Consider the following 13,005-nt stretch of genomic DNA (forward strand, 5'->3'; position numbering starts at 1 on the left):
ATGGCAATACAGCATTTTATATTATCAGTAGTTGGTTAGTGCTGGTCAGATAAAGACTCAGTTTTTCAAGAACATAATGGCAATTTATGGCCTTCACAATAATCCAGAAAAGAGCAACTAATATCTGAGAATATTTGGTCCAGGCACCATTTTTCCCAGTACTAAAGATCCGCATTAGAGTAAGTGATCAGGACTAATTACAAGACAGCTGATGTGTCCCATTAAACAGTACAAGTATAAATATGTCATTGCAGTTTACAAATATGCTTAACTTCTCTATAGACCCATACTAACATGAATGCTATCATTCCTATTGCATGTTCATAAAACAAATGCCCAGTATAGGACTAACCACTAAATTATATAGCTTGATCAGTTGTATTACACCGATCATTACATTTTTCTACACAAATTCCTGTAATTTTTAGTAGTATTTAACTATGGAATATCTTCCAAGAAGGGATTCAGTCTTGACCTGAAAGCAGCACAAAAGTTTCCTCATTTTTCTTGTTAGGCTTTTCAATAACTAAGCGCCCTCTGAGAAGAATTTGTGCCAGATTGCCCATTTGAATTTCTCTGGCTTTGGCTTACAGCTACCAGATCTTATTAAACCTCAGTCCAACAGATTAAAGAGTCTTTTGTGACTACTTTTTTCCTCCTTGCTTGTTTATATGCCACACAAAAAGTCATCTCTCAAGGCTTCTTGCTGAGCTAAAAACCAGATTGAGTTTCACAGTATCAAGCACTTTTCCGAGCCCTCAAATACTTGCTGAACCACATCCATCTATTGCACACCTCCTTTAAAAATGCATCTCAGGAACAGGACATAATGCATTTATATTAAAGATGTCATCGCCTGCTGCAAAATCAATTCTCTACTGATAACCTTTAAAACTCCTCCTCAATTTTGTGTGTTTAACTAGTTCCTAACTGTAATTCGCCTTTTGGCTGTATTCAAGTGTATCTCTTGGACTAAGCCCAAGTTACCAAGCAATAAAGATTACTTTTCATTACTATACTTTCTGAAACAAAATTTAGCATGTCACCAAGCTTTGTGCTATCCACAAATTTTATGAGTAATCATTTTGTGCTTGGTTCTTCATTGCAACTGAAAATGCTAAATAGTGTCAGGCTTACTCCCGATCCCTCACAGGAGCCCACCAGAAGCCTCCCCTCCAGACACTTCTCACTGACAATCAGCATATGTGATCTGCAAATCTCTGCTTCCCCTTGACTGTGATCAGCCCCTGTGCGTGGAGTGTGAGTCACACACTTAACTCCCTTTCACACTCCTCCACAAATAGCCTGGAACTCATGTATTGCAGTGCAATGCCTGGTTTCTCTTTCGTGCCATAATCCCACCCAGCAGACAGCTGGATGGCAGACACCTTCCTCCATCGACCAGTTCTTTCTATGCAACGAGAAAAAAAGCAGTCTGTAGAGCTACACTACTTGCATCTCAAATGCCTGTGCAAATGCACGTCTACCTGAAGGAAGATGCTGCTGTATTGTACCACAGCACAAAGTTTTGCTACCCGCAGGGGTCCTGGGCTTGGTTAAGGTCTCTGAGAGGATGGGTTCCAGCTCCAGTTCTGAAGCCCTTCTGCTATCACATAATCTGATGTGCAAAAGCAGTCCTTTCTCCCATTATCTGCCATGGTGCTCTTGCATGCCATCAAGGACATCTGAAAGGTCTTGTGATATGTGCGGATCATTGCAGAGGGCTTCCCAACCCACTGTTGTTTGTTCTTTTTCTAATCATGATAGCAATATTATTTAATATTAAAACACCAGATACTACTTCTCTTTGAACTTTCCTAGCCAGACTCGGTCTACTATGATAAAGCAGAATGTGTGCTATATTAAGGTGATTTTAAAAAGCAGCCCATGGAACTGTACAGCTGTATCTACAATATTTTAATATAAATTAAATATGAATAGGAATATGGATGAGAATATATCCAGGATCACAGTGCTCTAATAATCTTCCATACTTTATATGCCACTGATTTTTTTGCTTAAAGATAATGTTTAATAGTCCCACTTCTACAATGTACTCCATCAAGATTAATTCTGCACTGAGTGTCTTTATAACAGTTGTGCCACATTTTATTAGTTTATACATACGAAAGTAGATATTTTATTCAGAAATATGAAACAGAACCATTATGCTGCCTAGTTAAGGCTAGTTATTGCTTGAGAATGGCAGGGATACAAAAGAGCTAAATAGGATTTTAATAATGCAGGTTTTATTGGGAAAAAAAAAAGCCACAATAAAACAGAATGTGCCTCTTATTTAATCTAGAAAAACTATGAAAATGAGAATTTCATCTTGAACGTGCATCATGCAGGAATGCTATATGGAATTTACTAAACTCCAAATTGTCTAAAGCCCTGGGTTCTTCTATACCATAAAAATAAATGAACAAACTAGCAAAGGTCTGTGGCAGGCAAGAGAAATGAATTATGCTCAGAAAATTAATTAATTAGGTGAAGACATGCTAACAAGAAAACAGATATTTTCCATGACCAGTCTAATCAGTGGAACTTCATTCCTTATGAACCCCTACTGTACGCACTTAGACTTTCGCAGCAACTCCAACTCCCTCCCTGAGAGGAACCTCCAGCCTCTGCCCCAGCCCTCCAGGTGCCCATGTCCCCGTGTCCCCGCGGGAGCAGCCACAGCACCGGCCCCGCTGGCTGCTCGGGCTGGCGGGCAGAGGGTTCTGCTGACGCGGTGGGTTTCAGCCTTCCCTCTGCAGGAATGTTCAGAATGTGTTTGTTTTGCACAAAGCCTTGCAGGACTTACTGTGTACAACCTCTTCTTCACTGAACTATCTCTTTTCATAAAAAAGAAGCATCAGCAATGTGAGGTTCAAATAAAGCAATTGACATAAGAATCCAGGTACATTTCCCATCACAGAATCACAGAATGTTAGGGATTGGCTTTACTTTTTGTTTAAACAAAGACAGGTAAATGTGCTACATGTGGAAAAAGCAGTGGAAGAGGAGACAGATGCCCCACTCTCACGGAAGATTCATTTTTTCTTAATTAAGTTCATAATAAATACAAAAAGTACCTGCTGCCTTTCTTTTTTCCCACTGTCTCTTTCAAATGAAACTAGGTACCTCCCTCTCATCTGAGTCACTACCACAAGTGAAGGAAGCTGATGGTAGTGAGGTGGCAGGAATGCAGGAAGGATCTTTTTAAATCCTTACACTGCTGCTGGCTCTGATGTTCAAAGCAGCATCATGGAGCTCTTGCATGACCACAAACTGAAGAGAAGAGGCAGAACAGGGAGCTCCAGCTGCAAGAGCATCAAAGAGGCCTGGAGCTCCTGCAGGCCACAGCAAAACGTGTATGGCTGTGAGTCCTTCTCTGCCAAGCACTGGCAAATGCTGGAACCTTCTTGAGTTAGTTTTCCTTGTAGAAGAGAAACTGGCAGTACGAAACAAGTATCTTTTCAGCGCAGGATGTTTATTTTCGAAAGTCCAGCTGCCCTTCTTCCTGAAGCCGGAACGATAGCAAGCAGCACTCAGCAATGTTCAGCCAAGGCTTCAGACCGGGTGTCTCCCCCCTCTCCCGAAAAATGTCTTCATCTCCCTCTCTCCACGGATCTGCACAGACTTGTGTGCCAGACATAGCACTTAATTGCTTCTCTGCAGGAACGACTGATGGCAGTTTCATGTCTGACCACAGACCCCTTCCCTTCTGCTTAAGGCAAGGCAGTCAGAGACCAGGGAAACTGCACATCAAACCTCCTTCCACGAGGTTGCATGGAAGATACACAAGCATAGTGTCACTGACCTTTATTTGCATTATCAGGAATTAAAGTTAATAAGAAAACATTGATTATACCTTTGTTACGTAACTGCACAAAACTAACACGAGTTTTTATCTGTTTTAATTCAAACATGATAACTACAAAAAGCCACCTCACTCAAGACAGGAGTACTTCGATGTTTATGAGTCTTGGGGTCAAATCTAGCACAGTTTCAGCTTGCTCACTTTCAGGAGAGGAAAAGGGAAAACCACTCACTTGTGGACAATTCCACAAATCCATCAGAAGGAGAGGTAGCGGAATCTCCTTCCAGGGCCTGGGAGAGATTTATACAGCAAGTTTCAGCACACAGAACCATGGAATACCCCCTACAACATACACATTCACAGCAAGTTTGTCTCAAGATGGTTGGTCTTTAGAGAGGAGTTCACAGTGACAGGTCACTTGGCTTTCTTGAAGCTGATGCTGTCATTTATTTAATGGGAATAAAATAAACAGGAATAGCTGCCCCTGAACATTTATCATAAGATCACAGGAACTGGTTTTACAAAATGAACAGAGCTGCATGAATATAGCAAAGATCAAACTTCTCAGGTGCTAAAATACACTAATTCCAGGGAAGAGGAAGACAAACGGTCAGAACGGTTTTAGTAAGTCCCTAAGGTGTAACCAGCTCTACAGCTTGACTAATCCTCCCCTTTTCCTGCCTTGCAAACAGACTCAAACACCTAATCCTGCCAGTCAAGTTAAAGGAGTAAAAGCCCAAAGGATTGCACGAGGCAGTATCAGAGCAGAGCTCAGGACACTGCGTTCCCATGACAGCAACAATTTTTCCACATTTGTTTCACATGGAGTAACAACCATTATAGACCACATCCAGTGGCAAAATCTAACAGTGTAGGCCTCTGCCTGAAGCCACTTCATGTTTGCCTTCCATGAGAAAAAAGCAAGTAATTTGATAGAAATGAAACTCCCACTTTTCCAGAGTATTCAACCAAAATGACCATGAGGGCCTGACTCATTTCAAAAACAAAAGGTAGTTCACCACTACAGCCGTTGCCCACCGCACTTTCTTTGCTCACCTTAGCTAAGGTTATACTACTTTATCACTAGTTTAATAGCTTACCACCACTCCAAGACAAAATTTGTCTCCGTGGTTCTTCATCACTAGTTCCCATTTTCACAGGCAGTGGCATATTGGCACTATGGAACTATGATCTGTTGGCACTACGAACTGTGAAATACTGGCCTAGGGACAACCCTGCTGTACAGGATCCGTTTCCTGAGGTACTTTCTCTACCTTTCTGCAACACATTTCCACCAGCCACTTCTAGATGGGATCATCTGTGCGTCCCTTCCCTCCCCTAGCTACAACAGGAGGCTATGCCATGTCCTCCTCTTTCATCTTCTCACCATCACTGCATCCCTCCACCCAAATGCTTCAGGAAACAAACTGACATCTTCTTCGGTTTCTCTGCTAGCATGAGTCTCCTCTTCTGTGAGATACTTATCACCTCTCTGTATGAAGGGTCACTACCTGCTCCGACGGTACCAGATGGCAATGCATGGCAATGTAATTTTAGCACAGCAGTTAGAAGAAGTGCAGAATTGCCTCACAGGGTTAACATTTTCTTGTCCCTCCACTAACACTCCCATCCCACCATCACTACAACACACAAATTGCCTCACAGGGTTAACATTTTCTTGTCCCTCCACTAACACTCCCATCCCACCATCACTACAACACACAAAAAAGCCACTGTACGTCATTATCTTTGTTTCCATACCCGCAACCTTCTCCATACAATCTCACTCTCCTCACTTCTCCACTCTCTTCTTTTTCTCTTAATAATCTAAGAAATGGAGGTTCCCAGAAACTGGAAACCCCATTCCTGGGCTTCATTCTCCTAAAATGTCTGTAAGTTATCCTATGTATACACACACATATCTGTATGTATATACCTATAGCTTTCTTCCATTCTTATGCTTTAATCCGGAATTAAGAATTAATCCTGACACTAAAATGGCAGAAGTTCACAAAATATTAAAAATAATGAGATAACCTGTTCATAAAATACAGGGCTTGAAAAAGGACACAGAGAGTCTTCAGTCACAGAAATACATGAAAATATGCAACATCAGCAGCTCTTTTAAACCCAAAAGGTTAAATCTGAAACATCATTATTTCTTGAGAGAATTATTTTGAAGAATTCATTGTTGAGGAAAGTACTGAGTTTTATGTTCACGGCTCTACAGCTAGATTTCTTAAATTAAGCTCATTTCCTTACCCCCATCTTTCCACCCCCACAAACATTAGCTCATTATTTTAAAAATGCACAATGAATAAGAAACAGGCAATTTGAGATGAGGCACTGTAGAAATTGCCTGTGATGAGTGTTCAAAGAATGAATCAGTACATGACTTCCTTGTGCTCTTACTGTTCCTTAAGCATCCACTTTTGGCTACTTTCCTGATTTCTCCTTGATGCCTGAGCCTCATGAAACCTCAAAGACCTCCTCGGGAAGTGTGCAGCTAAGGGGAAAAAAAGCCACAAACAAAACAAGTGTTTCCAGTGCCTCGTACCTGGCTTTGGATAACCTTCATGCTCCAGTGCTACTCAAAGGACCTCATTTGTTGAGAAATACAGCTTTAGACTTTCTAGTTATCATTAATAGCTGCTTTTACACAATATTGTTTTTCCCATTAAACTTACAAAGGTCACAAGTTCATTGCTAGTGTCCTGGTTTTGCTAAAAACAAGTTTCTCTTTTAGTGAATTTGCCTGTCAGCTAAAGCCTTCATATTAACTGCATTTTCCTGGAGAACCAGACACATGTTTTGGTAAACCTAGCAATGGAATGCAAACTTATTGATAAGCACGGATGGACATCGAGAGGGGCGACGAGAAACAAGAGACCAAGAAACTGACCAACTGTGTATAACATTCCATTCACGTGAATACTTCATATAAAGTGGGAGATCACGAGGATCTCGTCCCTTTTTGCTTTTTCCCTTCTGCTCATGGCCGACATTAGGAGAGGACCTTGCTAGTCGTCCCTGCGAACTGAGGCCTAGTGAGAGACTGAATCCAGCTCCGATTGGCTGCAGAGTCCAGTCCAGGACTTTGGTTGCCTGCTCTGCAGTTGCTGAGACTTTCAAGATTGGTTTTGTATATTTTGTATTATTTTCTCTATTCTTATTAGTAGCATTAGTAAAACATCTTTAATTTTTTCCAACTTTCTTCACTCTGTCCTTCTTTTCCTCCCAATTGCCTCTCCTTAGTGGAAAGGGGGGAGAGGGAGGGGGAAGTGGGGGCGGGGAGAGGGGGTTCACAATACATCTGCCAGGGTTTTATTGTCACCCCGCAATCTTAACCCTCGACAGCTAGCAAACAGTTCTTCCCTCAGGCAAGACACCAGTACCTGCAGGAGGGAAGCAGTGCTTGTCCTGAGTATTTGTGGTGTCTGCAGTAAGCCATTCTTCAACACTGCAATGACTGTGGATTAAATGAGATCTGCCAAAAATGTCTGTCAAATGTCTGTCAGCATCACTTTATTCTTAATTAGCATAACTGTTGCAAAGGTATGTAATAAAACATATATCTAACTCGACTCAGTCTTTTGCAAGGTACATTCCCTGACTGAAATAATCAGTAGTAAAAAAAAGATGACAATATCAGGAATGTAGGAAGGTAATGGTCTGGAAACCTGGGTGGAAAACAAGACAGATTCCTAGAGAAAGTAATTGTAGATTAACATACGAAATAGGTTGTTGGCTGGTTGGATTTTTTTCTCTTCATTTTTCACATCATCAAGCAGTATTATTCAGGTTGGAATTACCTCAGAAGGTCATCCAGTGCCCAAAGCAGGTTTAACACTGAATCCAGAACAGGTTGCTCATGGCTTTATCCAGTTGTGTCTCAAAAACCTCCAAGTACGGAAATTCACAACCACAAATGGACAACGAGTTCCACTGCTTAGTTACACTGATAGTAAAAATGTTTTCCTTGTACAGCACTGGCCCTGATGCTAATTTATGTTATATAAAGTTGAAATGCCCCATTTCAATTCATCATTGCCTTTTGTGCTCCCAATATACATCGCTGTAAAGAGCGCGGCTCCATCTTCTCAGTAACCTTCTCGTAGGCATCAGATTGCTGTTGTTAGGTCCCTCCAGTGCTGTCTCTTCTCCAGGCTGAACAAGCCCTGTTCCCTCAACAGCTCCTTGCACGGCAAGTGCTCTGATCCCTGACCATCTTGATGGCCTTTCACTAAACTCATTCAAGTTCACTGATGTCTTGGGAGAGTCCAAACTGGACACAGGATTGCAGATACAGTCTAAGATGTGCCAAGTAAAGGAGAATAATCACTTCCCTCAATTTTCTGGCTGCGGTAGTGTTGATATAGCCCAGTCTGCTGCTAGTCTTCATGTATTGTGCTGATGTAGTTCATTGTATTGTGAGGATGTAGTTCATTCTTGCTTTCTTATTCAATTTTTGTCCTGTTTGCTGAGCCTGTCAGCACAGGTGCCAAGTAACACCGATCAAATGAATGAGCAAAGCAGAAGTGCAAGATTTTCTGCCCAATTCTGCAGCCTGTCCTCACTTCATATAAATAGAAGATCAAGTCCCCTGTCAGGATATTGCTTCCTCACACCATGTAAAATCGTATAAACAACCTGTCATGGTAGCAGAACTGCAATGATGATGTGGGTCTTTCATAGTCTTAGGCTGTTTCTCTATGTATCTGAGCTATAGATAATAAACCATCCAAGCAAAATCAACAGTTCTGTTGCACCTTTTCCATAGTGCTCTAGTTGTTATTCTTTTTGCAATCAGAATTTGTTCATCCCAGAAAATACCATGAAGGTGTGGGATGAATTTGAACATAAAGGTGTGGCCAGACATAGTATTATACAGCCAGAGTTTACGAGCTAAGGTGTACACTGCAAGAAGAGGCTTTATTTCAACAGGAAGGCAGGGTTTTCCACCTAAAATGTGACAAGCCAGCAGTGCAACATGAAACACGAGATATCCTCAGTTCTCATTCAGTTTACAAGCATAATATCAAACCTCCCTTATCTGACATGTCAACACTGTAATGAAACAAAGATAAAAAAATAAGCAAGCTGACTTCATCTAAGATGTCTAAGTATCAACATACATATACTGCATTTGTCTTTCCCTCAGTAAAAATACCTACAGAATGTATCAGTAATTCTTTTCACTAAAATTTAAATAGGAAAGAGCATTAGGATTTTATCCAGCATACCCAGAAAAGGCTTCAATTTTTAAGGGGACTGCAGAAGCGGGATTTGAAATTTGGTCTCTGAATCTTAACCTCCAAATCGCACGTGTATGCACTGCCAACCCTGTGCAACTTCCCCAGCATAACCCAGAATTTCCCACACTTTTTTCCTGGCAGGCACTGATGCTCATGAGTGTGCAGCCTGTCTGCTGTGACTGCCTGAAGAAAGCAGCCCTTGACTTATGTGCCATAAGAAAATAAAGTGTATACACCACAGTGTATAATGTTTCACTCACCATTACTGAACCTAAATATGTATAAAGAATCTCTCCATGAACACTTTGCAGGAAAACTTTTGAGCACTTTTGAGCAGTCTATGAACACTTCTGTATTTTCCTATACTCAAGTAACATATATTCACCTTCTGTGAAAAGGGGTTCTTGCACAACAACAGCTGATGCATATATTTTTCATTAAATCCTATCTGCATTCATAGTCAACTACTGGGCTTAGTAGCGTACAATTTGAGCAGGAACAGTGAGGAGAAATACACAGTAGTTTTAAAAATTATAAGTGGTGCTTGTTTATGGTAATATTTACAGCTCTTCCATTGAAGTACCCACACAGATTGCACATACTCCCACAGAGATGGAAATTAATAATACGTGAAATACCTGTGCAGCTTGAGTGTCACAGTTCCATAAACAGTAGCAAAGCCCAGAAGACGAACCCATCTTAGGAGAACACAGCGAAATACACTTGGCTCAAAATACAAAATGACAACCTATAGAACAGAAAGACAGAGAGAGCTTCAGTACCGCTTACAATGTGAAAGTAGTTCTTCATTCAAATGCAGAATAGTTGCAAAACAGGACAGCAGACATATTTCAGCTCGTACTGCTGTATATTTAGATTTTCTAGTAAAGTGACGGGATGATCAGATCAACCAGCTGGCACCGTTCTAGGCACCAGCTCCTTTTGAAGGGAGCTGGCAAAAGCCCTGTGACAGACTGCGAAGTGACAACACTTTTAAATGCAATTGCACTGACTTTTCATAACTGAGTGAAAACACATACCCAGAGAAGAAGAGAGAACAGACAAGGACATTTTCCTTGAGCTCTTCCAATAATATGCAGCTGGCCTAATTGTGGTTTGATTGACTGTATTTACCAGGTTACACTTCCAAGTCACTCCTTCTAATAAACCTAGCAAAATGGTAACTGTTCATTTTTTTCTCCCAACTATTCTGTCACACTAAAAGTGATTGCATGAGCCTCTCTCTAAAATCCCAAAATCTTGATGCCGTCTTTGACTCTTTCCTATTCTTCCCCATATATTTTCCCTAAGCTATACCAAATCTCCCTGTGCCTCACCACTTTCTCAATGAAACTAACCTTTTTGTTCACTTATGGATTTCTCTAATCACAACAACAAAAAGGTCCTACTGGCCTTTTATGCTGTCTACCAAGTACCACGCATGAAGACAACATGCAATAAGCAGTAACATAAAGCTACTTCTGCAGGTATAGTGTGTATAAAAGCATCATTACCAAGTAAAATGCCAATCTTATCTAAAACAGGGCTGCTCAAATGGTGGACTCAGTCATGATCTGAACCAGGAGTCCATTTCTTCTCATTCCAACAGATTTTGTTCCTGGTGTCCTGAAGGATGATCCCATATTCCTTCCCACTTGTCTGGCCCCACCAGGAGCTGGCTGTCCCAGGGCTTCGCTGTACGCTGCCCTTATCCCACCCCAGATCCTGCTTGGTCCAGCAAAGCTAAACCCAGTGCATTCCACCCGTCTGACCAGAACCTGGTAAAATGACCCAGTGCACCATAGTACAAATTAATTGGGTAATCCTGGTCTAGAGAAAGAAAGCACTGAAACATTCCAGGCCATCTGCCACAGCTTCATTTATAGTCAGTACATTCTGGCAGCAGAGGTAGTATTGTGCCTACTGGCTGCCACATGATATTATTTTCCTAAGTAAATGCTTTTCTATGTGGGAATTCAAGCCCAGGGTTTTGGCCAAAAGCCCAGGACTACGTCCTTTGGGTGACATAGACAGATTAAGGAGAGTGGGGGCAAAAATGGCAGACGTGTGGGCTGAGACACATAGAAGAAACTGCTATGCTTCGCTGGCATGATTTTTTACAGCAGAATCAAGCTATTTCTTTCAAAAATATAGTTTGTTGAATCAAACCATGGTGTGAAATTTAATCTGCTATTTTTGCTGTTATTGGACTGACATGTTTCAAGGTAGACATTTTCTGGGAATCTGACAAATTCTGCCTGTAGGGAAGGGAACAGCGTGCAGCAAAAGGCCCACATCTCCTTGGAAAATTAGCTGGAAAAACAAAATGCATCGACACATGCATTAACATGCTCGTGCATCCAGCAAGAAGTTTCTCAGAAAGACCTCAATGATAGTAATGACCTCTTATCCTACTACACAATTATACTCATTATGATAGTTGCAGAACCAGAGCAGTGTCTGTAGCAGTAACCTGCCTCCTGAGGTTTGCTAAGCGCTAGAAAATACCGTTTCAACTTTGATTCTTCCAAACTAGAAAAACACTGTAAAAAGAAAAAAGACTGACATACAGAGACTCCAAACATTTCAAAGTCGATCAGAAAGCAGAATTTTTAGATTATCGAAATGGGAAGGTCTGAAAACTTTCCAGGTACAGAATTTTCTGGACAAGGGCAACAGCTCTCTTTGCCACGCAATCTGACACAGCAATTTTGTCTGCAGTTGCTTGTTGAAATATTAACTGCTTGTGTCTAAAAAATCACACTGATTTGCATTGAACCATTTGTATGAGCAGCTGAGGCACTTGGCCAGCTATCAACCAAGAACACACCATTTCAAATGCAGTGTGGTGGCATTTGGCAGCTCACCGTGAAGGCTGCAGAAGCAAGGCTCTGTTGGCAAAAACTGTTCTCATTTTCCTATTTGAACGTAGACACATTTTAACTACTTCTTCGCCCTGTGGGCAAGTACATGGCAGAAGTAAGACCTGATCCAAGTTTGCCTCCCTCTTCTGTCTTCCTGTGTTACATGGTGGAGAATGGTTACAAAGCCCTCCCAAGGGCATTTCTACCTATTCTTCTGTAACTTGCATGTGGTCTGGCATGGACCAAGGGTTTGAACAGCAAGAATTGCTGTACTTAATGTTTTGCTTGCTTCTTAGGCTTTCCAGAAGGTTATTCTAATGTCATTCCCATTCCCATTAGGGCTCACTGTGATGGCCAGGTGACTGCCCTCTCTAAGCTCTTGTCACCATCAAGTCTCTTATAAGGACAGTGAATTTTAGTGGCACAATTTTTAAATGGAATAATCTTTAATGGATTGGATCCAAGGGACTACAGAAACGGTGCCCAGGAAGCTCAGTACACTAAAAGCCATGCTCAAGTTTTTCATCTTAGTGGAATCACATTATTGCAAAAAATAGATATCTGGTGAAAAGCATGACTGCTGCACTCCATCCCGCACTTTCCCTAGCTAAAAAACAAACAAACAGGAACATAGCACAGAGAAGTCTTGGTTTTGTTTCATATCAGCCTCTTCTACCTCCTGGTTACCAAAACCCTCATTCCCTACTGTTATTCCCAGAGATAAGCCTTGCTGAATGTGACAAACAATATGCAGCGAAGGGTTGCTGAGCTCCAAGTGTAGGATGAGCACAGGATTCACCCACATAGCCAGGCTGCTCTCAAGAGAACAAGGAAATCCCCCTGCAGTTCTAAAAGACTACTCTGCCCACCAAAGATCTGACAAGAATTCATTTTCTCTTTTTGCTCTTATAATGCATTAGACCATGACAGCAGCATAAATCTCATTTAAAATGCTTAGTGGTTTTGCTGATGGATGTCACAAAACCTATTTACTGTAGGCAAGGAAATGTGATATCCTCTGTTTTGCCAGCTCCTGAAATCCACTTAAATACCAGACATCAGTTTCTGTTCCTTACAC

The 13,005-nt window shown here is 41.4% G+C and overlaps 1 protein-coding gene across 2 annotated transcripts in view; it reads right to left on the bottom strand.

The window, feature by feature from the left end:
• The window catches only part of GPR158 (G protein-coupled receptor 158), a 199,224-nt gene that overhangs the window by 46,148 nt on the left and 140,071 nt on the right, over positions 1 to 13,005 (bottom strand). For both annotated transcript variants that reach the window (XM_065050719.1, XM_065050718.1), the window contains exon 6: positions 9,702 to 9,811. In XM_065050719.1, the coding sequence (XP_064906791.1) occupies positions 9,702 to 9,811 (110 nt within the window). The remainder of the gene's footprint in view (positions 1 to 9,701; positions 9,812 to 13,005) is intronic.

Source organism: Columba livia, chromosome 2, assembly GCF_036013475.1.
Source record: "Columba livia isolate bColLiv1 breed racing homer chromosome 2, bColLiv1.pat.W.v2, whole genome shotgun sequence".
Lineage (NCBI taxonomy): Eukaryota > Metazoa > Chordata > Aves > Columbiformes > Columbidae > Columba > Columba livia.